The sequence below is a fragment of the Acanthopagrus latus genome, chromosome 6 (genome assembly GCF_904848185.1).
Source record: "Acanthopagrus latus isolate v.2019 chromosome 6, fAcaLat1.1, whole genome shotgun sequence".
In the NCBI taxonomy this organism is placed as follows: domain Eukaryota; kingdom Metazoa; phylum Chordata; class Actinopteri; order Spariformes; family Sparidae; genus Acanthopagrus; species Acanthopagrus latus.
This window is the reverse complement of record NC_051044.1, coordinates 20892749-20920414: the sequence shown is the minus strand read 5'-3', so window position 1 is coordinate 20920414 and position 27666 is coordinate 20892749. Positions and strand designations below refer to the sequence as shown.

At 40.8% G+C, this 27666-nt stretch overlaps 1 protein-coding gene across 3 annotated transcripts in view; it reads left to right on the top strand.

Moving 5' to 3' along the window:
* The window catches only part of cpne5b (copine Vb), a 133837-nt gene that overhangs the window by 59498 nt on the left and 46673 nt on the right, over nucleotides 1–27666 (top strand). For all 3 annotated transcript variants that reach the window (XM_037102452.1, XM_037102453.1, XM_037102454.1), the window contains one exon: nucleotides 27348–27411. In XM_037102452.1, coding sequence (XP_036958347.1) covers nucleotides 27348–27411 — 64 coding nt within the window. The remainder of the gene's footprint in view (nucleotides 1–27347; nucleotides 27412–27666) is intronic.

Here is a 27666-nt window from a genome sequence, read left to right as displayed (position 1 = left end):
CCCAGAGGGAGTGACAGAAAACCGGAGGGTGTCTGCCACCAGAAAAACTCCTGATGGGAGAGTATATTCTATTTACAGTGCACTGGGATTATCACTGTTACTGTTATAGTTAGCTCAGTGCTGTGCATCAGAGGTATCACCCTTTAAAGTTTTTTTTAAAGGGTCAGTTCACAAAAATTGGAGGCAGATTGGTTTTGCAAACAAATAATTACACAAAGCTAAAGGCAGTCCTGTGTGTTTCCAGAAAGTCTGGTTACTCTTAAATCTCTGCTAACAGTTTATATGTAGCCCACATGAAACCCTCAGTCTCGAAAGTCAAAAAACCCATATTGTACCCATATTATATTGTTCACCCTCTCTTCTCTATTAGTTGTGGTACAAGTTTAAACAAGATAAGTTCAAACCTTGGCACTTAAATTGAAAATAGCAGCACGGTCAGACACTTTCTATTAATCCTTGATATCAACATACAAATGTCACGGTGGTGCCCAAGACCTGACTAAATGCCAGTCCTCATGACTGCAACACTATACACTCAGTGTCCACTTTATTATGTTCACCTGTTCAACCTAATTCAAGTCAATACAGTTGTTCTATCATAAAGTTGACTTTTATGATACAGGTAATGTGGCCACTGAGTGTGTCTGTGTTGGATGCTGGGATATGGATTTTTAAGAGATGCACACCCTCTTTCTCTTGTAAGGCTGGTAATGCATTGCAATAAATGCTCAAAATGGAAGGCATTTTTATTAAGTACCTGCCAATCCAACCTTTATTCACATGTGCCTGAAAGACTGGAATTGCCCTTGTGACAAGGTAAGTGCAACAAAGTGAAACGCTTTCAACAAGTATGATTATTATTTTCTTCTTAAGAAGCTTTTTTCCAACCTCACCCTCTGCAGAAATAAAGCTCAAGGAAAATAGGTCTGCTGCTTCTGTGGGTTTACTCAAAAATACAACCAGTATTTTGAGTGCAGCTTAGAAAAAAAAAACACAAAACGTGAAACATCCTGAAGTGCTGAGACGCCACACTGGGAGCGGGGGCTGCAAATATGGCCGGCAGCCATGCCTCAGTCCCCCAGTGCAATGTTGCTGCTTGTGTTGGCGATGTGTTTGAGCTCATGTGGTCAGAGAGGATGAGAAACAGAAAACTGAAACAGAACCCGACCTTATCTCAACAGAATATTGTTTAGTATCTAATACGTGTTTACATAAAATGTCTACATAGACGGGCATTTTTGACACGTGTGGTGCTTTTTTTTGTAAAGCAGTTGACTGTGCAACTATTAATTTTCTCGCTGTAAGTCAGAATGGATCACACACTCTAACCATTTCAGTTCTCTCCGACCTAATCTTAGCTTAAGATCCACTTAGACCAGTTAGAATAATGGATTCTACTGTTCTGGCTTATTTCTCAGATGTTCTTAAATATTTAAGCTTCATAGACCATATTCACTTGGCAGCCAATTTCTTCTGATAGCACGCTCAGTTTGGGATGCTCAAATGTGTTACTGCAGTGCAACAGGTGGCAAGTCCTACAGACACAGGGAGTACGGCAAGTCTTCAACATTTCACTCCATCCCAGGTGATCAGCAACAAAACCCTCACTAACAACCCTCTTTTATGCTTCCATAAGACAGCAGCTTCCGTTAGCATTCAACTGCTTCCTAGCAAACATTAGCATTAGATACATGTTCAACAATACAAGTAGAAAGGCGGAAAATAACTCAACACACATCCTGGACAAATTATTGAAGCCTGAGGGTGAAATGCAGCGGATTAATCAGCCTGAAGCTAATGGCTTATCAAATATGTTGTTAAGCCTGGGAATTTTCCCAGTGTCCATCCAGATTTCATTTTTAATTGTCTTTTCAGATGCTGATCAGTCAGGAAGATGTGTAATCATTCCTGTCCTGATCATGACATCAATAAAAAATGCCCACAGTGTGAATAGACTCTCTCTCTCTCTCTCTCTCTCTCTCTCTCCACAAAGCGAATGCTCCTTATGTCCTTATTCACAATTTGAATGAATATGATAAAATGAAATGAAATAGAATAAATACATAAGCAAAGTTTCTTTTTTAAAAGTCTCAGTGTCAACAAGGCCAAAAGATAAGATACAAGGCAAAGTATGCAGACAAGAGATAATCGTAGAAATGAACAACAACAACCTGCCATCGGGACGAAAACAAAATTGAGCACATGGCTCAAAAATAAAAATAAAGAAGGGAAAAGTAAACAAAAAGGCACAAAAACAGTTTTAAATATGGATTGCGTCCATGATAAATTATTCAACGCATCTCCCTTTTGAGGCGAGTGTTTTTTGTTGGGAGTTTGTTCTACGCTCTTCACACAAAAGTTTAGGTGTAACCTTCCATGTGGGGGTTTGTGTGTCTACTAGAAGCCTTGATCTTAACCTCACCTCAGCAGTGATTCAGGAAAGTCTGTCATGCACTTTTTCACACCCTCTCGGAGGGCACGCTGCAGAGCTGCCACTGTGAAATTCAGTTCAGATCTCCAGCAGAAGCTGTGAGTTTCTGAGACTCTCTCCTCCAGTCTTTCGTTCTGTCTGTCCGTGGAAGAGATGCATGTGTCATCCAAACAGATGCAGTAATACATCCTGACCCCTTTGAGTCGTGCATCACAATCATTCCCCTCAGCTGATCGTCAGTGAGCAGCCCTGCTGGGACTGAAGTGTCCTGCTCAACAGCAGCTCCCTGATAGCAATTGGGGAGCAAGAATATCATTCACCTTATCTGTCCAGACTCTCCAGCAGGTTTAAAAATTGAACAGTGTGATTTCTCTCTGCAGGCCAGGTGTATCTGCCTGACTGTGTCTATTTCTTTAGACTTCGCCGCTTCTCATCTCTGCTCTCTGTATTTCCCGCTCACCTCGTCTGTCATAAAACCACACATCTCGTCATCTCTTTCTGTTGTTGGCTGATGGAAGATTTGAAGGAGCCATTCTCCACTGTGCTTCATCATTACCTATCTAGGTTATGCAGATGTACACAAACACTGGCCCTGGAAAAAAAGAAAAAAAAAAAAGCTTGTGGCAACAGCTCCTGTTGGCGTCTTCTCTGGGTGACATTTTTGTGTGATAAAGATCTTGTGGATTTCTGGCTCCTCTGGAAAAAAGTGACATTTAGTTGTGTTAATGAGAATTGAGTCTTCAGCTTTGTGAGCTCTGGAGTGTATGTTGTTGGCTGCATTTGTGGTAACGTGATTTGGCTTGTAACAGGTGCAGGTGCAGTTTAATTTTCCAGACAAGTGATGTTGCTTCATATTAACCATGTGCTTTGAGACTAGTGTTGCAATAGTGACTGAGCCTAGTTTATAGGATGTGATCACAAGGATAATTTTTAGTCATAGTATTTACATTTACAAAATATTGTTGGTTAAATCTGGTTCCAGCTTGCCCCCCTTAAACTGCTTTATGTGGAAGTCATATCATAGTTTGTGTCGTTGCGTTGGACAGGATTACAGGTGTGTCTTAAACCAATTTACACATTATAAAGTTCTTTCCAAGCCAAACACACCTTATTTGGTTTTCCAGCAGTTTTAATGACCTTACTTAATGTAGGTAAATTGCTTCTTCATCACAACCATTCAAGAACTGAGTAAACTATTACACAAACAGTGTAGTAGGAGTTTATGGGGCTATTGTTTTGTTTGGAAAAATAAATATTCCATTGATTTTTCACCATCACTATCGTGTTATTACAAGCCTTTGGAAATTGCGTTATTATTCATTTCAACATGAGCCCATAGCAATATGTTCTACAGTATAAACAAACAACGGATCTTCAGATGCTTGCAAGATATTTCCCGGAGACTATCATGACGTTTTTGCTTGAACTGCCAAACCCTAACCCTAACATAACACATCTTTGCTTGGTCCCAGATCTCTAATTTGCTGCTTGCATCTATGGAAACATGCATAATACTAATATCTATACAAGCAGATGTAAATTGCTTTTTTTACAAGTAACTCTCTTAAATCTATATATTTATTTGATCTTGGAGAAAATGTTGAAAAAGTGAGCAACTGCTACAGCAGCTTCCATGTCAGAGTGAAATGAAGTGGATGGGGCAGATACGTTGTTTGTTATTAACTGGTTAAAAATCAAAAAAATCAATCAACATGAACTTTATGTCATTATGGCTACATGAGTTCAGTCTGGTAAAATTCACAAATGTAAAAACCACTGACGTCCTGTCAGCAGGTATACTGTAGAGGACAAAGTGTAAAGGCAAGCTTTAGCTGAATTACAAAACAAGCAATGTGAGCACCAGTATGTGGACAATACAATCCCATCTGCACAGAGTGATCCCCCAAATTGTCTAAACACACACACACACACACACACACACACACACACACACACACACACACACACTAATCCATCTGTGTTTTCCTCCTCTGGCATGGTGTCCTAATGGAGGTCTGGAACAGTGGACTGATAAAGCTGTCACACTGCCTCTCTCTGCTTCTGTCTTTCTCTAATACAGAGTGATAAATCAACTCTCTCGTATGGCATCACTTCCACAAAGAGATTTCTGTCTGCTAACACATGCATACACACGGACGTGCACAACACACAGACACACACACACACACACACACACACAGACACACACACACACACACACACACACGCACGCACACACACACAATCATCCCAGACAAATACTTCAGGTCTGTGCTCCTCTGCCCAGGCTTTGAGAGCAGCTATTCATAGCTTATAAACACCATCCCCACACCTATCCCTCTTTGTTTGACTCTGTCATGTAGCTTTCATTCGCTCACCCCTCACCCTCTATCTCCCGCTCACACACACTGACACACTCGTGACTACCCCTCAGATTAGTCTACATTCTTCTGGATCCAGTGGCAGCAGTGCTTTGCCCGCTCTCGGGAGAAACCTTCACTGGTGCCCTGGGTCTCTGTCACAAGAGTAATGTCTCCTCTGGGAATAACTCAACTGCGGAGGCAGGTTTCCCTCCGAGACAAAGATCATACAGTAAATATGAGGAAGACTTATTTCCTAGGGGGGGTTTCGGTGGTCAGACAAGAGTAATGGCCAAGAGCGTAATTACTACTAGAGGGCTCCTTTTCCACATGAGTACCTAACCTCCTCCTCTCCCTCGTCTTCGCTCCGTCTCTTTTTAAGGTCGCAGCTGAAGTGAAGCTGGTGGTTATTTCTAAGGCTGCAGCTGCCTCTCTGTCTTATGGGAGGTCTATATTGAATATGGCTGCTGTAGATCTTGTTGAGGGAAATAAAGGTTCAGCTTCATATAGCTCTTTATAATCAGGTCACAAGGTGCGAGACTTTGGTTGCAAGTTACTAGATGTTTTCAGCTTATATGTCTCTGTATGGGCTTGACATAGGTTGACAAAGTGGATCACTGAATTGTTGATGAATCAGCCTTTTAAAAGTCACTTCTGAACCCAAACTACAGTCTTGACTGAGCATTTCCTCCAAGGACAAGGACCACATCATTGAGGAACTAAATTAGTTTGTGGGGTGAGATTATTGAACTACATGTGGTTTTTTTTTTGTTGTTTTTTTTTTGTTTTTTTAAAAAGCCGTGTTCATGACTTCTACATCACTGTGTGTGAAAGCAGATTTTGTACACTTAGCTCGATACCTGGTTAGCAGCCATAAATTGCATACTGAAAATCTCTTTTACTTGTTGTTAAAACAACTCAAATGGAAACAATTAAAAGATTGTGATCTGGAGAAGGCATTTGAACACTTGGTCTTTCAGCTGACCTGCTTTTGTCCACTTCTGACTGGAAATCCTTGAAGACATTGTTTCAGAAATGTCAAGACATATAGCTGCCTCTGCTATCAGTGTGCATTATGTGTCATGTGAGAACGAAAAGCTTGACAGGCGTAGCCACAGTAAGTAACTGCAGCAGGGTTTTAGTGAGCAGGCGGATGGGGGCCGCGAGGGCAGAGGAGCTTGCTTTTCTGAAACAGCGATATAACTGTATTGTCAGTCACCGGCTGCATTAGCCTCAACAGGTCCAACTGTGGGAGAAAGATCTTTTCTCAGTGTGGCTGCATTTTGTTTCATGAATTAGTCAGTGTTCCTTTAATCTTTGAGGTTCAAGCGAACCCGCATCTCCATGAAGGAAGGAAGGAAGGAGAGAGGGAAGGAATATTTTCCACTGCCCCCTCCAGCTTCTGCTCTACAACTGACAGGGAAGTCTTTGATGCTGTGATGAGAAGTGACGGCTGTGATGCCCAGGGCGGCTCGTGGCGAGGGACTAGGTGAAGTGAAACGGATGGTTCAGGGGTGCTGAGCTCCACGGAAATGTGCACGCCAGAGACGGGCTCGGCCCTCAGAACCATCACCAGGTTGATCCAGGAACACCGAGTAGAGGATCTTGTGCCTTAGAAGTTGATAATTATTGATAATTTCATGATTGTAAATTAAAAGCTAACTCTGGCAAAAATACTTGTTGAGGAACTGACACAAAATCCACAGATGGGGTTTTGATGCATCTTTCATTGCCTCTCGGCTGTGAGAGTGAGTTGTGAGGCACAGAGAGAGAAGACTGTCTAGCTTCCATCTGGCCCATATATATGCAGTAGCACAGTGAGCAATGTGAGTGGTTAAAAGTTTATTTTGCCTTCTGACACTGAAGTTCTATAATTACCACAGCCATAATTGTTTTTCCTCACGTTGTAAAAGGGTAGCAGTTTTAGCCTTACGCTGCCAGAGGTTAAAGATTTGTCACCATTAAAGGAGACAAGTTTTGCTTATTTTCATGATTTTATTTTCGGTTACTTCAGGAATAGGTCAACATGCTTTAATGCTCAAAAACTCGTACTGTCCAGTGCTTCATCCAGCTCCTGTCTCTTTCAGGCCCTCCCTCCAGAATACCCGGTCTGCTCTGATTGGTCAGCTCACACATGCTTGAACCAGCACTGCTAAAACACATGCCAAACTAGCCAATAGGCATAAATTATGCAAATGTGAGACATGATGACACACGTAGACATGTAATAAAGTAAAGGCAGGACTGAGGTTTCAGGATCTGTGTTTTCTGTGGGAGAGAGGAGATTCTGTTGATGGACTTAGACCTTTTTAACTTGCAAGAACTTTTACATGCAAAAGAAGCTTTATAACACTCCGAAGGAAAAGATTAAAACGAAATAGGCCTCCTTTAAAGTCAGCATTGAGATAAATGATATTCATTTTCTTTAATCACTTTTTCACTTTCTTGTCCTAATTAAACATTCCACCGAAGCCACACCCTATGTTTAAAAACATGTAAGCGTAGCATATTTCCCACCTAAGTTTAAAGATCTTTTGCCAAAATTGCAAATATAAAATTTAATTTTGGTAATTTTTAGAATTACCAAAGTCACCTGTTAAAAGCTTGAATTGTTAATTTATTAAGACAGTGATGTGAAGCTAGGTGTCAGATACTTGTTCTAATTACTTAAGACGTAGCTGATTGCAGCAGCACACACTGCTCTTTAATTAAGTGTTCTGATAATGAAAGGATGTAACAGATGCTGTAATGCATTTTATATCAGATTTACCAGCAGCCTTCCTGCACTTCTGGGACCAAGTGTTGGCATATTGTTCATTAGGCAATTTCATGTTCAGACTGGCTCATGCGATTTGACCATAATTCAATAATTAGCCTGTGTTAAATACATAAGAACCTCCATCACTCACATTATGTGTGGAGATGGAAAGTAGCAGGGAAACAATGCTGTGTGACTGATCCATTTCTCTATTCAGGTCTGCATGTTTTCACATTCTCTTAGAGGTCATAGTGACTTGCAGAGACAAAATGTCATACCTGCCATGCCTATTCAGCAGCTCTGTGTCAATAGTAATAATAGTGATAAGCGCAAAAGAAAATGAGACCTTGAAGCAATCATTTATATTTGAGACTATATGCAAAAAAAAACAAGGTAATAAAACTCAAATTGAAAAAATAAATGAAGGAGTGTGATAAGGTGTAAAAAAAAAACATATTTCCTCTTTCATGAAACAAAATAATGAACCTCTGATCAGGAAAGATAACAAGGATAACAGATTTCTTTCTGGATGCTCAGTTTAATTTGTTTTGTTGCACCAGAGTTTGACTCATTCACCTCAGCACACAATTCCCCCATAACATAATTTAAATCCCCACAACAAGACAGCAGGATGTGGTTCTTTTCACATTGCTGTCTCTTTGCATGTACAGTAGATGATGTCCGACTGAATGTAGCTGTCAGCTGAACCGATTCTGAGATAGCATTATCTTCATTAAATGTTTGTGCACATCACTGGGAAAAAAAACAACGAATCGTCTGTGACAGATATAGAGATTTGAAACTGCAGCACAATTAAACTCCGAATTAAAAGCCTGATTGAAAAAAGCAGGTCTTTAATTTCCTTTAGAAAATACAGAGAAAGCTTTTTCATTCAAACATCCAGAGCTAATGAGTTCCACAGTTCAGGGTTATTACCACAGAAGAGTTTGTTCGACGTTCACACTGCAGGATTTTAGACCTGATCGTCCATCAGCGAATGACTGGCCGTTCAAAGACGTCACCCAGGTGCGCAGTGACAGCTAGCACAGGTGATGCTGACGTCCACCGGATTTCTAGTGAGGCCTAAATATCTGGTGGAGTCGCAGAGACGCCATAGATTTATTGGCATGGAGAGGGGAACAAGAATAGCCTATAGTTTCTATCAGAATACATTCACACAAGCCTTTGTTTCAGTGTTTGTAACTGTGTTGTTTTTGGTGAATCACAATGCGGGCAGGCGCTTTCTTGTTATCAGTGCACAAACAGCTCAGATGTTGTCAGTGTCACGTCTTGCGTGTGTGAGACCCCCTGTCACTGATCAGTCACGTGGGGTAACAAACCACAATGGCTGCAAGACTTTGGAGAGTTGTGTAGTGTGAACAACGCAAGCAGAAAGTCACAAGGAGCATTTAAAAAGAAAAGTAGTAGACAATCTTAGCAAGCGGCCAAGAAACAGAAAATGAAAGAATGTATCTGATGTGAGTGCAGAGTGAGATCATCTAAAGCTTTATGAAAGAACTTTAAAATCAGTTCTGATAGATGCATGTAACTATTCAGGTGTTTTCTGCAGTGGTGTAATTTGATTCATGATAATACAATGAAGCAAGACTTTACAACCCTGGGCCATTAATTTTATCCTCCATCTTGATGACTGAGAGGTACTCTATGTTCCAAACTCATCTTCCAGGAATGTGCATTTGCACAAAGTTTCCAGCGCAGTGTGCTGCCAGATGATAATGAATTGAAAAAGAGGAGCCAGGGTGAACTTCCTGACACTGCTTTAACACCCCTGCTGCGCCACTGTAGTCGTCTCATTGAAATTAATTGACAGGGTTTCACTTTTCCACGGAGCACTATTGTCAGTCTAAACATGACTGCACTGTTGTTCTCTTCCTGGTAGTGTGCAGGATCCTGAAGCAGCTGAGATAACCCCTGCAGACCCTTCCACAACAAAATGGCTTTCTCCCTGCATGTTCTTTTTTTGAAGGAGAAAGTGTTTGTTGTCTGGATGAGAGCTCATCCACTACTGAGACCCTTGTGTCTAATATCTCTGAGCAAAAACTCTGTTTCCCGTTTCTGCAGGCAGCCATTGATCACTCTTTCCAAGCCGAACCTTTGTCGGGAAAACAATATTTCTGTCATTGTGGATTCAATTGGAGCTATCCATCAACTCGACACAGGAGGTTTCCCACACTAAATTAACAAAATCAGGAATGCTTTTGAGGATTTGCTGTTTTATCAGGTTACAGTGCGCTCTGAATTTGAACCTCGCAGTCATCTGTTAGGAAAAATACAGGACACACTCCTCCCTCCCGCACTAAGCCCAGCCTGTTTAAACATTTGGAGACAGCTATTTTGGCAAATAGCTTTGATTTCCCTCCAAAACGAATTTGAGGACTCAGCAGCATTGATGGAAAACAAAGCATTACGGAGATTGGCTGCCATTGTTACGATGCTAATTGCCTGAGGTGTCATTTGCTCCCCAGCAGAGAGAGGGGGGAAAGAGGCTTTTTTTCATTTCACCCTCTGTGTTTATGGCTGTAAACAAAGGAGGAAAGAAGACAGAGAAGAGTCGGAGAAAAACACATGTAATGTAATTTGTCAGGTCTGTTTAATGCGCTCTGCTTTGACAATCGACTTTCCTCTGACGGCTGGTTTTGAAGTTATATTTCCAGATGTTTCCTTTGGCAGCTCCTGTCCTGACAGATGAAAAGACTTCAGAGCGAAATGCAGTGTTAACCAAAAACTGAATATTAACACATCAATCAAGTACCACTGCCCCTAATTAGCACATATCTGTCGCTGACTGCCTTTGTTTCCAGGTTTTTAATGAAACGCACTGTAAACCACAGCTCCTCCACCTTGACAGACGTGTCAGCGCTGCTGTTTGATGCAGCGTGTGCTTCATCTGAAGCATGATGGATGCTGCTTCTCTCTCTCTCTCCCTCACTCAGGCAGAAGAGGAGGTTCAGCAGCCATTTCAGTTCATCTTTTGGCTTTCCTGGGTGGCTGCTCACTCTTTCCCTCTTCTACTTGATTAATGGCACCGTCTCTCTGGTGGCCGCTGTAATAAAGTCAAATGAGGTCTCCAATGGCTGCGGCTTTGTGGAATCAGCAGTGGGTAATTGAGGAGGTGGATGTCTCAGGCGGAGGGGCTGTGTCTGTTCTCTGTCCTTAAGGCAATGAAATAGTGTTTCACTTCTCCCTTCGGCGGAGTTAGCGCAGTCAGTAATTGTGTAAGAGCGGCCCCGCTTCGCTGCACATCGGTGTATGTTTGGATGGTTGTGCTCGTGTTCGGCTTGAAAGGTTACCGAGCCGGTGGCGTGGAAGAGACATGCCTCCTCCTCTACGAGTGCATGAACGTGTGAGCAGTTTGTTTCCTGAATAATACAGTGGCAGAGGAGTGATAAATTAAACACTGCAACCCTCAGTATCTTCTCCGACAAACGTTGATGCTCCTTTGTCAGAGAGACATGTTTGGCTTGCCACGCTGAAATCCGTCAGAGGATTTTCTAGAGAAATCCCGCCTGAAACCTGGTAATCCTTTGTATCTTCCCTCACCAGGCAAGATTTGACTCTTTCGTGAGTAGATACTTAGCTCTATATGGGATTGTCTACGATAGGCTGTTTGGGAAGTTAATGGGTAACAGGTGCAGCAGAGCACTCTGTTCCTGCTGGGAATACGGCTCACCAGTCCCACACTCGCTTTGAGTCAAATTCAGTCTATTCTAAAAAAAAACAAACAAAAAACAACACCGCTTCACATACACAGTAAAGAGCTAAAGTTAGACCCGAGACAGCGATTCGTGAACGTGTCAGGTGTGACATTACAGCCTAACTGACTGTATATTGTTCTGCTGTGTCAAAATGTGACGGCTCAAGACCAAAATATCCGTTGTCATACACACTGAGGACATTTATGGACTGTCTTCTGTGACGTGATGAAGTGTAGTGTTGCAAATCACTGTCAAGGCCAGAGAAGTTTACATCAGCAAGGTAGAGGTTCTTTTGGAACTTCAAATCATTAAGGATATCATTGTCGCCATCAATGACTTTTTTAAAAATACCCATCATACACCGGGCAGTGCCTGCTGTTAGCAAATAGGAAAGGTACAAATTCAAGCAGAGGATGACTGATTGAGGCACTGTGGTAATACTGTGTAGAGATTGTGTGATAAACTACCGGCAGTGCTGTTTTGTGCAGAGCGGTGGTGGTGCTGAACGGACAGCTCCTGTAAAGTGACTTTAAATGAATGTTTCTGCTGCTTCGTTCTTTCTTTGCAGCCGTATTTTTCACTGTCTTGACCACCAGGTTTAATAATGAGAGGGGCCCAAATAAAAAAAGAAAAACTTAAGGACCATGTCATGATTTTAATTATTATGAAAAAAATATATCGACATGAGCTTTCTGGGTTTTTTTTTTCTCCAACCCTGCCTAAATGCACATGTCCAAAATGGGGATAAGAGAAAAACACAGATGGCTCACCGGCAGCCGGCAGCTGTACTTCCTGACACTCATCCTGTCTGCACGAAGGCAATCAACTGACTGGCACCGGCGGAAACGTTGGGTTTATTTTCTCTTTCAGACATCCTTTAATGATTTTTCTGGGAATGAAAGCTTACTCTGAAAAGATTTGAGAAACCAAACCTTGTAACAAACCCAATTCTATCTTTTCTTCTGTTTTCAAATTGTTGAATAACTGAAGGGGTTTTTGGACTTTTGGACTTCCTCCACCCCAACCTGAATACAAAAAAAAGCCACCAGGATAAAATCAAGCTGTTGTTGTAAAACACTCCTATCTTTCTAAAGAAGAATATGAAAATGTTAACGACAGTCATCAGGGCATGAAACCAGAGATCTGTTGATCTATATAAATTCATCAGTGCTAAAGAAAAAAAGGGGGTTAGAATGGAAAATCAGATCTAAACACGACCTCAAAGTTGAAATTCAAATGGAATCTGGGATGCCAAGAATCATGATATGCCTTATTAGACTGATCATGCTAGGCTACATGGAAAGTATAAAACTAAATATTGCAAATCTGTACCTTCAATTGTCACCTTTGAATATTTCCCCTATCAACCACTGATGGGTTGGCTGATAAGTTATTCCTCCTAATGTGAGCTGATGAAGATAACAGATCAAAACAAGCCCTGGGAAAGTTTCCGGTTCTTTATATAGGAGTGGGCCTTGTAATCACAAGTGTAACAAATAGAGAAAGAAGTGATTGCCACCAGAAAATTACATGTAATCAACAGTTAATCTAAGCCAAAAAAAAATATTTTAATTATAACTCGAGTCCTTGGCAGAGTAAAAACACCATCATTAGCTACTTCCTAGTATTCATTTTAGTTTTAACCACCATTTACAAGGTAGAATTAACATTTTTTTAAACCTGTGTGAGTTCCCCTTAACAGCACAAACAAACACACAGGGAGCTAAACATGAGCTTTTAGAGATCCTGTGCGAAGAGGAGGAGATATTAAACTTGTTTATACTGCATCCAACACTGGGACCGTCATTAAAGAACTGTCCAGTAACCCCAAGCTCCAAGACAACAGATGTTTGCCATATTAAACTTAATGAGACTAACCCAGCAAGAACTCATGCCCCAAACACGCCTGTCCTCAGTCCTCCTCATGTGTCTCTTCCCTTACTTAACATTCAAAGAACACTATACATCTTCCTTACTGATGACATGTCAGTTTAAAACAACCATTTGTAGGAGAGTCATGCTTGAGTGGTGACAGTGTCTCATGTTAAGACTGGTCACACACCACATACCATAGAAGGTACCCACTGATATAAGCCTTATAATTATAATAGCCTAATTACAAGTGAATTTAAAGTAACCCCCCTCAGTAATTCCTCTTTGGCTCATTAGTCTGAATGGAAGCCAAAATGAGTTGAAAACCTTATGGCAAAGACTTGTCTCTCTGCTTTTCTTAATTGGTATCTCTACTGCCATGCTATGCTGAGGGTCGGTCACCAAGGCAATCAAAAGGGGGGGTGAGGGAAAAGAATTGGGAATTAGGTCGATAAGGTGTCAGATTTTGTAAAGAGTCTCCTCGGGAAGAACTTGTTTAAATATTGGGTGATCCTGCAAAACCTTTTTTTTCCACATTTTTATTTTTTATTTAATAACCTACTGGGCCAGAGTGTCTAACTATTAACATTCATTGCACAATGCAACTCAAAGAGAGACACAGCAACTACAGAGATGCATAATTACTACAAAGAGACAAAAACCAACATAAACACAAACCTACCACAAAGAGACATAAAACTACCACAGGGAGAAAGAAAAATGATGGCAAGAAGACATTGAACTGCAAAGACTCAAAACAAAAACAACAACAAAGACTCAAAAACAAAACAACTACTAAGACTCAAAACAAAAACAAAACAACTACAAAGACTCAAAAACAAAACAACTACTAAGACTCAAAACAAAAACAAAACAACTACAAAGACTCAAAAACAAAACAACTGCAAAGATACGAAACATCTACAGATGGACAAAAAAAACCAAACATGTTATTTGCAGGTTAGCAATTGGCTATGAACTTCAGTCTCCTGCATGAGAGCTGGACTTGGTCACACGTCCATCCACCACACTGAAATCCAGCCCTCCTACTTGATGCATTGCTACATAATATCTATGGCACGCGACGTCCCCGTAAGCACTGAACATTTGCAAAAGACATAAATCGTGATTTGCAGATTCATAAAGATGTAGTTTCCAAGGATACCAGCCTGGAACGAGCTGGTGATCAAAAAATACCCCCTACAGTATGTTAAACAGAGGCTGTGTTACAACTCAGTGGGTATTTAACACTGACAGTGTGTCTGTGGGCATCTGCACTACACTGCAAATCATAGTCCCCCTCTTTCACCCATGACTACATTGTTTTAATTTGTGCCCGCTGTGTATTGCTTCTGTGCCTCCCCTTCTCTTTTACCACATAGGTGCTTTATAACATCCTTAACCTAGATTTAGAGGCGTTTCCATTCTTTAAAACAGTATGACTTCCAGCAATTCACTAAAGCTATGGATTAACATCAAATGGAAATATTTTACATGATTTTTGTTAATCTTTTTACATATATCTCGCCCAGATCACTATGATATGTTTGTGTGTCTGAGAAGCTTTGAGTTCTAAACTAGAAAAAAACAAAGTGCTTTGTCTGAACAACTTTTGCAGAGCACGACTTATAAATCATCCCAAGAACCATGCAGGCTGTGCATAGATGCAGTTTGATTCATTAGATTGTACAAAGAGAATCTGACCTGACAGTGGCCAGACCTGCATGTGATCCTGAAATGATCAGATGATGAAAGTTGTGTTGAGTCAACTGCACTGAAACCCTCATCCCAAATTTGCTGTAGAAGACTGAAAAATGAAAATACACACACCTGTCAACTGTGTCAAATTTGTATTGTGCAATACCCTATCAGTATTTTCAAACACTTACATCTCGCCTGATGCCTGTATCTTTTACTTTAAAGTTTTATCTACATTGACGCCAAATATGCTCCACGTACATTTCTAAATGACCAGCAAATTGCTTCCTTTGACCATTTCCAAAACACATAACCATGAAAACAATCTGTGCTCAATGTGTTGTTTTCCTCACAAGATAAACCAATTTGCAAAAACAGGTGAGCATAAGTGTCCATAAAATGCGGTTTATTACAAGAAGCAGTTATGGTATTGTAACAACAGCAGGCAGTATTCATCATCAGTAAGTGCCTTCAAGAGTTTAAACCTTGCTATCAGCAGCTATTTGTGTTTATGCCTCCCGAAACACGCTGATGAGCATTTGGTCCGTTTTAATGGTGGCCGATAATCACCACCTCCGATAGGCTCCCTGAAGGACTCCCCTACGGCGCTTTTGCTTTGCTGCCTCCTACTCAGCTCAGACACAGTGTGAAATCTGTGGCCTGAAGACCAGTTAAAGCCACCAGGAGGTTAAACACACTGCCGTCTTTTATTCTTGATCACCATTTTGGACAAAAGCTGTGGAGTGGAATGGATTAGGTGACCTGCAGGTGGGAATGAGACAAGCCCGAACACTGATGCAGCTGGAAGGCAATTCACTGACCAACATGCAGCATATTGAACTGACTGTGTGCACTGTGCAGATTATTAAGGGGTTGTGCTTCTCTTGTTGAGTTTTTGTGCAAGCACATAGTATTTCATGAAGCTTTACGGAGCTATTCAGAATGGATTACACGCTGTCTGATTTCCTTGTGCTATTTTGTAATGTAATTAAGTGTGTAGGCTGTATTGACCTGCCAATGTTAGCAGCAGATGTTTATGAATACATTCTCTCCAGACTCCCGTGCAAATGATGCATGATTTCAGTTATTGATTAAAGAGAAACTTAACAAACTCTGCAAAACCACAACAGCAAATTCTAAATAATGAATTCCTTCTTGTAAATTTGGCATTAGATTCAGTACATGAAGTTGTTTCATTCCTTTTGAAAAGTGTCAGTTTGATGCTGCCTCGTTGTACCAGCATGTCTAAAGTACATCTTACCTGCCGACGTTGTTTGGACACACTGATTCAACTGGTTTCACTATTTACATCAAATTTATGGAAGAACATTTTTTTAAAGACAGTAAACAGCAGCCAATATCGGCAATTTCTTTTGTCATCTGTGGAAAAAGTAACCAGAGATGTCTACAGCAAATTCTTAACTATTTTGACCTTCTTGTTAATTCAGCAAATGTTATATGTGAACATTTTTCTTTCTTTATGTCCATTTGTCCCAGTGATGTACGTGTTTAGTTGCACATGGAGCTGGTCAGTGAAATCACAAGTGGTCACTAGAGATGCAAGGTAATGCCAGGTGTGAACTGAGACAGCACTATCAAGTTAGACAGCTGGATCCGTATGATGATGGTGACTGTTTGGGGGATGGGGTAGAAAAGGTTGAAGCCCTTGCTCTGATTATAGCCCATGGTTGGTGTCTTTACTATCTCATCCTAGGTCTAGAGTCATGCATGCAGCTGATAGCAAACAACGTGCTCAGAAGTTTAAACCACTTTTGATTAATTTCAATTGGTCATTGCTCTCCATTACTGATTTAAATCAGAAGTATGTCTAATAAAGTGATATTGAGCTTCCACCATCAGGGCAATCATGCTGTCTGACGCGGTCATTGATGGCAGTCTTTAGGAACATGAAGTGGTCCTGGCCCTTTCCCTGGCCTTTGCTCCAGCTTGCTGTGAAAGTGAATTGTGAAAACCTTCACCAGAGGGTGATGACAGCAGCCGGTGTTGTTGAGTGCGTTGCTTGTCTCCTGTGCACAAACTCGTCATTGTTAATGATGAGGTCTGTGAGGGAAATGCCATCTGTGGTCGTTAATAATTTCACTGAGTGGCAGGATGCAGTCATTTGTGTAGTAGGAGTTAAGGTGCAAAACATGTTTTGTTATCAGAAAAGATCGAGTGGGAGGTACATGTCAAGTCCATATATTGCTTTGAGTCTGACAGATATGTCAGCAGATTGAGGGATGACGTATCGCAATTTCCTGTGGCTCACTTCCGAGAGTGGAGCTGACGTTCTCCTTATAGATAGACTGCAGGCGCTAGAGCGATGAAACAGAGACATATCCAGAGGCAGCAGACAAGAAATACGGTTTCTTTATGTCTGAGCTGCTGGTCTTTAGTTTAAGTGGCAGAAGGTAATCGCGAGAAATAGTTTCAGAGATTCTTATAATCTATCATCTATAATCTCCAAATGGAAAATACAATGGCTCTACGAAACCACTTGACACACTGGCCCAAATAGAGCCAAAAAGAAGATGGACATCTTTTGGTGATAAACAGTGATCCATCAAATGGGCAACAGATCGCCAATATCAGGCAATGACTTATATGGAAAAAGGTTGTGCTTGCTTCGTAACATATTCAACATGCCCTTGCATCCTGTTAAGTGGATCTGTGTGCCCAAGACACTTATTTGTACACCTATTGCGTACAGGTATAATGACTTGAAATGAGAAAATACAGAAAAATGCAGATACATTGAATGGCCATTGTTAAAATAACAACTTATTTACTTTACACTGAAAAAAGATGTTGCTTAAAAATTGTCTCCCTATGCTGAATTTGAAAACCGAATAAAAGCTACAATTTCATCGATTTGATGTGACTCTCTCCGTTGCCTCTCCGTGATTGAGTCCTTGAGATTTGCTTTTAGCTACAATAACCTGCAACTTGTGCAGTACTTTCACACCTCCCGCAGCTGTTGTGTCCCCGCTGCTCATTCCTTGCCCTCTTTTTGCCCTTCTCCCTCAGTTGAAGCCTCTCATTTTTCCGCGTTAATCACTGGTGACTTTTCCAGGCTCTCAGTCAGGCTGTTGCGCGGAGTGAATCAATGAGTGGGTTATTCTTTGCTGCGGATCTGTTTGGTAGAGTGCTCTTCTGGAAGGCCTCCAGCACGGTCTCACTCTCAAGAAGTCTTGTTATGTACAATGGCCCTTAACCCTGGATACGAACTTCTGCGCTGCCAGTTTCTTAGACGCATTGGTGCCGTTACTTGACCCCTGCACTTGTTGTGGAGTATATTCATTCAAAGATAATGTGAAACTTGGACTGTAACTTGATAGACAACTTTGAGGATTTAGACAAAATGTTCATGTCATACATTTTTTCTTTTTGGCTAAATTCCCTGAGACCATACATTTAATGAAGCTCATCGCTGCACATCTTTAGTTGAGCAAGACTGTTTTGAATCCTCTGTTTTCATATTTCACTGAATAGCATTGACATACTATACTATACTCTCGAGATGCCAGTGTCAGTCTGCTGGGTGGACCATCTGTCTTTTCTCTCAGTCCACCACTTTCAAGACTGAAATAACACCATATAAGAGCTACTTCACAGATTGAGATGACATTTTCTACAAACTTTGTTGCTTCCCAGAGAAAAAAGCCGACTGACGTTGGTGATGATGACCTGACCTTTCCTCTAATGCCATGAGGTTGAGATTTGCGGTTCTTAGTGAAACTCTTGAAAACTTTCAGATTAATTATCATGAAATTTGGCCCAGACATTTCAGGTCTTCATTTATTTTTTCAAAAAAATAAATGATAATAAAATAAATGTTGTTTATATGTTTTATAGCACAACCCTTGTAATGGACATCAGGTCAGTCTTTTCCAGAAAAAGGTTATTAGCTTATACGTTTTAATTCATTTCTCTACTATTATTTCTGGTTTGATTAATACTGGACACAAATATATTAAAAGAAAAAAAAAAAAGAAACCTTCTCAAAAATATCACCATTTGTCATTTGAACAGATGCATTTTAATGGGAAAGTGACATGTTTAGTTTAAAATCATTCAGCAATCTTCTAAGTGGGTAAATGTGGGAAACTGGAAATAAGTCAAAACACGTGAAATTAAGTTCTTGTTCTTTGAGACACAAAGAAGCATGCTACACTTTCCACACTTCACAAACATCATCCCACAGGATCCTTCTCTCCTGCACCTGAGAGAATTTGCTGCCTTCAACTTTGTTTTTGGGCGAATGAAGCGCACCACACCGTTTCACCTCTTCTTGTTTGGGAATGCATTCCCCTGACAGCTCAATGTCTGACTCTCCCGCAGTCATTTTCAACTTAATCTTTCTTGCCACATCCAGTGCTCTGCTTCCTCAAGTATGGAAAAACATAAATAGTGAAAAAAAAGGAAATTCCGTTGCCCCCACAAAGGATGTGTTAGAATATGTATTTTGATAGGGTTAAAATGAACATGAACTTCTAGACCTTTAATATGTCAGCTCATATTTTTACAATTAAAAACACTTTATGAGGAACATTAATATTAGATCATTATGTATTTGATAACTGGCCTCCCTTACTGCCATACGGCCAAGACAGAAGATGCGCTCCGGTGACCACCACAGCGGAGGAAGATGCGCTCTGGTGACCACCACAGCGGAGGAAGATGCGCTCTGGTGACCACCACAGCGGAGGAAGATGCGCTCTGGTGACCACCACAGCGGAGGAAGATGCGCTCTGGTGGCATCATCATCATGTGTTAAATCAATTGAAAGCCCAGGGTGTCTTCTTGCCAGTGCAACGGGACTCAAATAGTCTTCATAAATGGTGCTTGACTTTCGAGGTCTCAGAATCTCCCAAAGAGGGAAAAAAATCAATTGCTGGGTCTTAAGGGTATGACATGATAAACTACGATAGTGAAAAGGTTAAGCATTTTACTTGCTGAGCGTCAGCATGTTAACATAGCCATCGAAGGGAAACTACCGAACATCTCAGAGCTGATGGCAGGCACGTACACTCTTATATTCTTAATTATAAGCTGTAAAGAAAAGAGAGAATAGTTTCTAGATTTGCCCACAGTTACACACTTTTAATCATCCCTCCATTCCTTGCCTGCCTCATGTCCCCTGCGGCAAAATTTATTTAGCCGTTCCTTATTTACAGCAACTTTATTAGTTTTTTTTTAATTCTTTGACTCCCTGGAGATTTCTGTAATTACAGATTCTCACCACTGTGAGTAAAGAATGAAGCTTGTGTGTTCATGCGCGGCCGTCTCTGTGTGTCTTTATGCTTTTAGGGATTTTTGTGCAAGTGTAATTTTGCATGTTTTCATGGGAGATAATGTCTCTGTCTGTGTTTCTGTGTATGTATGTGTGTGTTAATGTACAACGCTCCTTTGTTTAATATCGGAGGTTCAAAAGCGCTCCTGTGTGTACCCTGTGGCTCTTTGAAGCTTTGTGTTAATGGATAGGTTATATTATGCATGCACCGCTGCTTCGACTCTTCCAAGATTAAAAAAAAAAAAAGATTTTCTTTCTTTTCAGGCGTTCTAAGTCTACGCAAGAAGAGCTTTCTAATTTGCCCAGGTGCAGTTCAAAGAATAGAATTAGCTCGACTCATTTATTAGATCACTGTTTCGGGTTATGAGTAATATGAGGGAGCTGTATCCCGTGTGTGGCACCCTCAGGAGGTCTGTCCTCTGTCACTGAGGCGAATTATCAATCAAGTCTGATTTCATTTTTCTTTACTTTTTTTTTTTTTATTGCTGCTGCAAATCAATAGCAAGGTGCAAATTAGATCTTATCTGATCATTTTCATCTCCTTTTTCCAATATATTCCTTCGCAACAAGACGGGTGGGATTTTTGGCAAGCACAGGCACACAATAGGGATCGAATCCAGCAGGAGACAGATTGCAGTTCAACACCAACTGATTTGTTTTCCTGTTTGTGAGTTATCCAGGAGCAGAGTAATGATGATTATATTCTCAAAATATGGTTGTTTACAACCTCTGATGCAGAGAGCAAAAGATATCAAAGTGATAGTTCAGGTCTTTTGATGTGGGGTTGTCTGCGGTACCTATTGCTAGTCAGTGTATTACCTGCAATAGATGATCAGCTTCCCCCCCCGTTTGAAGAAGCAGCACGCAGCACCAACAGGGAAAAGAGCATTGTACTATTAAATGGCACCAAGAGCAATACGTGTTTTAGCAACATAAAAGAAGCCACATCTAATCTTGGGTGTAGGCTTTATCTTGAAGATTGTTGGGGCGGTTGCCACAAGACAGCTGAGTGATACAGTGCTTTTGCGTAGGAATATGGACAGTGTACAGTTGTGGGAATGTGGTGCCAAAGGAAAGGGTGGTCTGAGGCGATGTAAAGCGCCAAACATTTTGATAATATAGTATACACTCAAACGCATATTTTATTAGTCATTGGAAAGAAACTCAATCGTCAAATATGTTGATAATTGATAACCTTTTTTTCATTATTCATGCAGAAATGGTAAACATAGCTCCAGACTCTTTCTTCTGATGATTTGCTACATTTCTTTGAAAATCAACTGAACATTTTGGGGTTTTGGACTGTTGGTTTTAAAGGTAGCCAACGTATCTGCTTTGTTCTTCAGGAAATGTTATTTTCGTGATCATTTTCTGACAACTTACACTCATATTGGCCTTTTAAAAAGTGGTATTACTGATCATCAATCAATTAGAAATACAGGCAGAAGTTTTATTTGCATATTAGGATCACCTGTAGCCCAACTCATATTCTCAGTAACAGCCATTTACTGCATGTCTACATTTATAAAAAAAAAAAAGCACAGTGAAGTCAGTAAACTGCTTTTGTTCCACAGCTATGTTAACTCTTGTATAAAGTGTTTTTTTTACTTATCAGCCAATGAATGACCGGAAAACATGGGGGTTATGATTGAAAGCCTGTTTCTGTGGCAGCACAAACGTTGTAGCTATACTGTGACTGCTTTGTTCTGCAGCTCCTGTGTAGCTGCAGCTTGTCAGCACTGCTCAGATTCACTTATGTTACCCGTCTCTTTTGTCTCTTGGATTTAGCTTCTCAGTGCGGCATTGAGATTATATTCTATTTCTAGGGGGACCTGAGAGGGAATTGATTTGGTTACAGGTGGTGAAAGAAAGAGTAAGTGGAGAGGGGTGTGGATACATTTGTCTTTTGAAAGCTGTGTTTTTGAGCCAGTGGCTGATGGGGTGCCAAATGTCTGAGTGTGTAAGATTTTAGGTGATAAAGAAACCTTCAGTTTCCTGAATGACCTGCTCATGCGACCAAGATGGTTTTCCCCACCTGAAGATCGATGGGAGCTTTTACCGTGCGGATCAAAGATTTCCATCTGCCTCTTAAAACACCTTCACCTCTGCACAAAGAGCAGAGAGCACTTACACACACAGCTGGAGAGCACTTTTTCCAGTCTTTTGACCTTAGAATGTAGTCAATCGTGAGTTTGTCAAGTCAAGTCTGTCAATCTATTGTGGACATTTATGGACTTACTTACTTCGTTGCCAGAGCTGTCACTCTCACCTAGCTCACAGAGTACCTCTGGCCAGACTCAAACTCTGCTCTCCTGGTGAAAGAACCTGTGCTGGATCCAAACAACCATCCCAACTATCCCGTTTGACTCTCTTGCTGTGTATACTACTGCTACAGAAGGTCACTTTGAGAAGTGTCCATAGATGGGTACCTGCAGTGTCAAACTTATGCCATTAAAAAGTGTAGGACCACTGGTCAGTGTGCTGACAGTGAGAACGGAATGCCATTTTGAGGCTGTTAATGAAATGTGTATAAAGGCTGCTCAGTAAAACAATAGATATAGAATACTAGATAAGAGATGTCATGAAGACTTTCCATTATGGGATGAATCCATATGGCAGCCATCCTACAAGGGTTCAGTTTTAAACTTTGTCTATTGTATACTATGAACAAAAGCAAGCTATATTGGACAGCTGTATGAGAGTACTGGAATCTGGCATTAGTGGGAGGTGAAAAGTATCTGGTGAGTATTTTATTTATTCTAAAGAAGAATGGTGCAGAATTTTCTTCACCTCTGAATTCCCAGAATCTCCTGCTCGAACTTGAATAAAATATCTCATACATGGCATGCACCAGAAAGTTAATATTATCATCCTAATTAGCTGCTCTGTTAATTTTTAGCAAGTGTGAGTAGTTAGCACACAAACTACTCACTCCTGTGCAACTGGTCTGAAACCAGCCTTATATAAAGGCTTCAGTCTCCAGTTCACCGAACTGTGAAAGGAACCCCATGAAGGCCGCCCACGACCACAGTGCGGCCCTAACACTTTCAAACTAATAAGACACATTCCTCTTACTGTGACACGCAGCTGATGAATGAGGCAATTAACACACATGCAGAACGGCCACAATAAACTTCACTGCCCCCAGGTGAGACGGATAATGGCCCCAGATATCTGACACACTGATGTAACACAGGCAGATAAATGAAAGGTGATACATTTTGCGGGGAAACACAAGCAATGCTAATAAGTGAGCGCATATTTTGTGCAGTCACCTAAAAGTGTCTTGTGCTGACAAAAAGGTGAGACGGATTGTCTGGATACAGTTTAAAACTCAATTTGTTTGTGCAAAACGCTTCGCAGAACAGATAGGAAAAGGGAGATTACTGAGACTGTCATAAAATCACAACTTCATCTCGTACACACGTAACCGACCAACCAGCAGACAGACAGAAGACAACTGACACACCGTGTTCTGGGCAAACCTGTCACTGTGAAACATTTCGACCTCGACCTACTGCAGGGTCAGGATCTCATTTCTCTGACAGCGTTCCGTGAGGACAGGAGTTCACTTATATAATCAGAGTCAAGTCTATTCAGTGCTTTCTCGACAAGAAACAAGCTTTCAGACTCTGTTCTACGAGGTAGAGCCAGAGGAGGGATGAGAGAGTTGTTGGGGTAATATGGTCTCTCTTTCTTGATAATGTTAAAAGCCTTGGCGCCGCACTCTGAACAAGCTGGAGACGGAATTAAAAGGTCTGAATGGCACCAGAGTGTAAAGAATTGCACTTACAATGGTGGATGGATATGAAGGTGTTGGTGACTTTCTCCAAATCGACCATGGAGGGATAGCCAGAGAGTCCAAAGTGGAGGTGGCTATTGTAGCTTATTGAATGACCTGTGGCCTATTGTGAGACCTACCTCAGGTGAACCACCCTTGGACAAAGTATAAACTTCTGCACAAAAGAAAACTGTTTTGCTGAGGTTTGCAGACAGGAGACGACAGTATCAATAAGTCTCTGAAGTAACTGTGTAAACTTATTTTCCGCTGTCACCCCAGCTAACTAGTTTCCTGGCATGAACGCAGCTGCAGCAGTTTTGAAGTCTTTTCACAGGGATGCAGGTAGTCAGTCAGAGTGGGGAGCGGTGGGAGGTCAGTCTATATAATGACATCACAGTTATGGGCCATTCACAACATTCATGTTTTTTTTAATCCATTTGAATGGCCAAGAAATCTTTTATTTAATAGCTATTAACAAACATTTACAAAAAACTTTACATGTCACATTATGGTGTCGATCTTTGCGAGCATTCCCAACTGGGCCCCTCTTGTCCAGAGTGGAAACCCTCCGCTCAAGGCAGTCTGGTCATTTCTAACCAACAATCCCGCAGTGCTCCAAGCTCCCAGTCTGGACCACTAGCCACATTGTTAAATAAGCCAATGGCAGCTACGTCAGTAGCATTTAGAAGTTATGCCGGTGATATACTGCCCCCATTTGTTTGATGCATGAATTTTACAGCTGGCCACTTCTTACATATTGCACCATTAATGTTACAGAAGAAATTACAAAATCAACAAAACACCTGACTTGTTTGTTAATTCACATAGACCAGCCACTCGCCTATTTTAGAAGAGGTTCAGATTGGAATACAGAATGAACCGCAGATAGCAAAGCAGTCCTAAGGCTCGCGTGTTACGGTTTCCTCACTAGCAACAGCTTTCTGGTGTGACTGGACCTTAAAAGGGCAGATTTTCTATCATTTATGTATAGAAAGTACCTTATGTTTAAATATTTAGTGAGATGGTGGTTATTTGGCTAAATAAAGATAAATTCAGGTGTCATCAACAAAAAAGTGAAAAAAAATATTGCAGTTTCAGATCGTGTAAATAAATCTGTAGCAGTACAGTCCAGATATTGAATCTTTTTTTTTTTTTTTTTTTTTTTTTTTTTTTGCATCTTTTCCACTTCCACATCTTCTTACATTCTAATACATGAATCCCATTTCATGGGCATTACAATTCAATTCCACCTTTCACCTTGAGGGGACAAAAGGATGGGGATTTAGTCTTTTTTGACAGCACTTATCTATATCAATATCTGAACACAGACAAACACACACCACCACACACACACACACACACACACACACGCACGCACGCACGCACGCACGCACGCACGCACACACACACACACACACACACACACACACACACACACACACACACACACACACACACACACACACACACACACACACACACACACACACACACTGTATTTGGAGACAAAAATAAAAATAAATCTATGGTTGTACTCCAAACAATAGGAAAGAGTGAAGTGAGAAAGTATGGGGAAATGCAGAGAAAAGAAAAGTTCTGGAGGCTTCAAACATATTGGATTCCCCCTCTGTGCTCTGTTTGAGTCAAGTATAATAAGGGAGACAAGAGGATTGAGCCTTTGATGGCCTCAAATCTTCTTTTTCTTTTGAAATTGAGAGATGTGACAGATGTGAATAATCACGTGACCCCACTCTGCATGAGATGATAATACTTACTGCAGCAACTCAGGGATGTCGAGGTTCAAACCGGCACTGTTAATTTGATGCAGCCGTCACCTTCATTACAGTTTGTCCAATTGCTAACACATTAAAATGTCATGCATAGCATAGCATATATAGTTATATTTAAACTGACACTCACAGCAAACCTCTTCTCAAGTCTCCAAAACTTTAAACACATTTTCTGCTTTACACATATTTTGCTATTCAAAATGGCACTTTTTAATGCTCTGAACACGGTTCTCTGCATAAGACACAACAATCTGACATAATAGCACATGTCTGCCATTTCAGAACACTGCCATTCAAAAATACACTACATGAGCTAACTGGCCACTATATGTGCCTCTTGGCCAAACAATTGTTACTGTAGTTGTTGCCACTTCAATCAGGAAGTAAGCACTAAAAGACCACAGGTAAGCACCTTTTTTTCCAACAATGGAAGACGTTGCAGAGAGAGGAAAAGGAAGAGGGAGAGGAAGAATGAGAGGGGGAGGAAGAGTGAGAGGTAGAGCTGGTAGAGGAGGTCATGGCCAAAGAAAACAACAACTTTCAATGAAAGCAGAGCAGCCTTAGTTGATCATGTCATCAACCTTGGGCCGACACCGCGAGAGGCTGGACAGAGAGTGCAGCCTCTCGCATTGTTGCATTGTAGCATTGTTTTTCTGCAATTTTCTTTTTCAGTTGACTGTTTTGTGAGCATATTTTGTTCACTCCAATGTAAATATATCTGCTGTGCATATGTTGCACTTACTTGTCTGGTGAGAGTGCTTTCCATTATGCCCAACAGTGTATAGTTGGTTAGACAGAAATCTGGTAACATGAATGAGTGTGTGCCATTGGGTGCAAAAGTTTGGTTTAGATAATGCTATTTGTAGTTTTGATTGCGTTGCTTCATTTGGCAGGACATATGAGGTATTTTACAGTTTGGTTGTGTGGTTTTGTGAAGTATTTTGATAAAACCAGCCTAGTTTGCAAAATTGCGTTTTAGCAATTGGAAAAAACTGTAATATCTGAAATGTGGCCTAACACATATTATAACAATGATTGCAGGAAAAAAAGAAGGAATATATCCGTATGATTGCAAACTGGTGTACAGCAGGAGATTCCTGTCTTGGTGGCTTGATTCCACAATATTTGATTTTGCAGGAAACACATGATCTGCAAAAACATGGAATCAAGAGAGAAATTAGACCAGTTGCTCATATAATCTTACAATCTGTACAATGTTTTAAATTAAGTCCAACTGGAAGCAGCTGATGTTAAAGACTTTGCTTCCTGCATTATGATCCAGTCAAGAGATGATGGATTGATTTTAGACATCACCCTAGTTATAAGGCTGTATAACAGCTATCATAGAAAAAAACATATACAGCCATTTGAAGCTATTTTCTGCCTTATTAAGTATTATAGGAAATCTGTTCAATTAAAAAAACCTGAGTGACACTTAACCATCAAGAAATATCAAGGATGAGCTGAAACGGACTTTGTTGTTGAGTATGATCAAGAGATCTCACAGATCAGCTGGATAATGAAGATGCTTTTATCACTGCAGCAGCCTTTATTGATCACTTATGACCGCCAGCACTGGAAAAAACGGAAGATGTGCCTTTTCTCTCATTTCTGTGAAGCTCTTATCATTTCTCTCTTTGCTCCACAGAGGCATCCCGGGGAAGAAATGTGGCACCATCGTTTTGTCTGCAGAGGAGCTGAGCAATTGTCGAGTGAGTAAACCATAATAATCTGCCCTGCCAAACACACATTAGCAGGCAAACATCTATCAGCAAAGCCTGGTTAAACAGCCTTTTAACATAAAAATGTGGCGGCTCAGTGGGGCAAATAAAATGTAGGCCCACAGACAAAGAAAACTCCTTTGTGTCAAAGTATCAGTCTTTCTATCTACTGTATCGGTCTATCCGCACACTTACCCAACTAGTAACAACAAACAAACCTACCAACAGTGCCAATCACACACACAC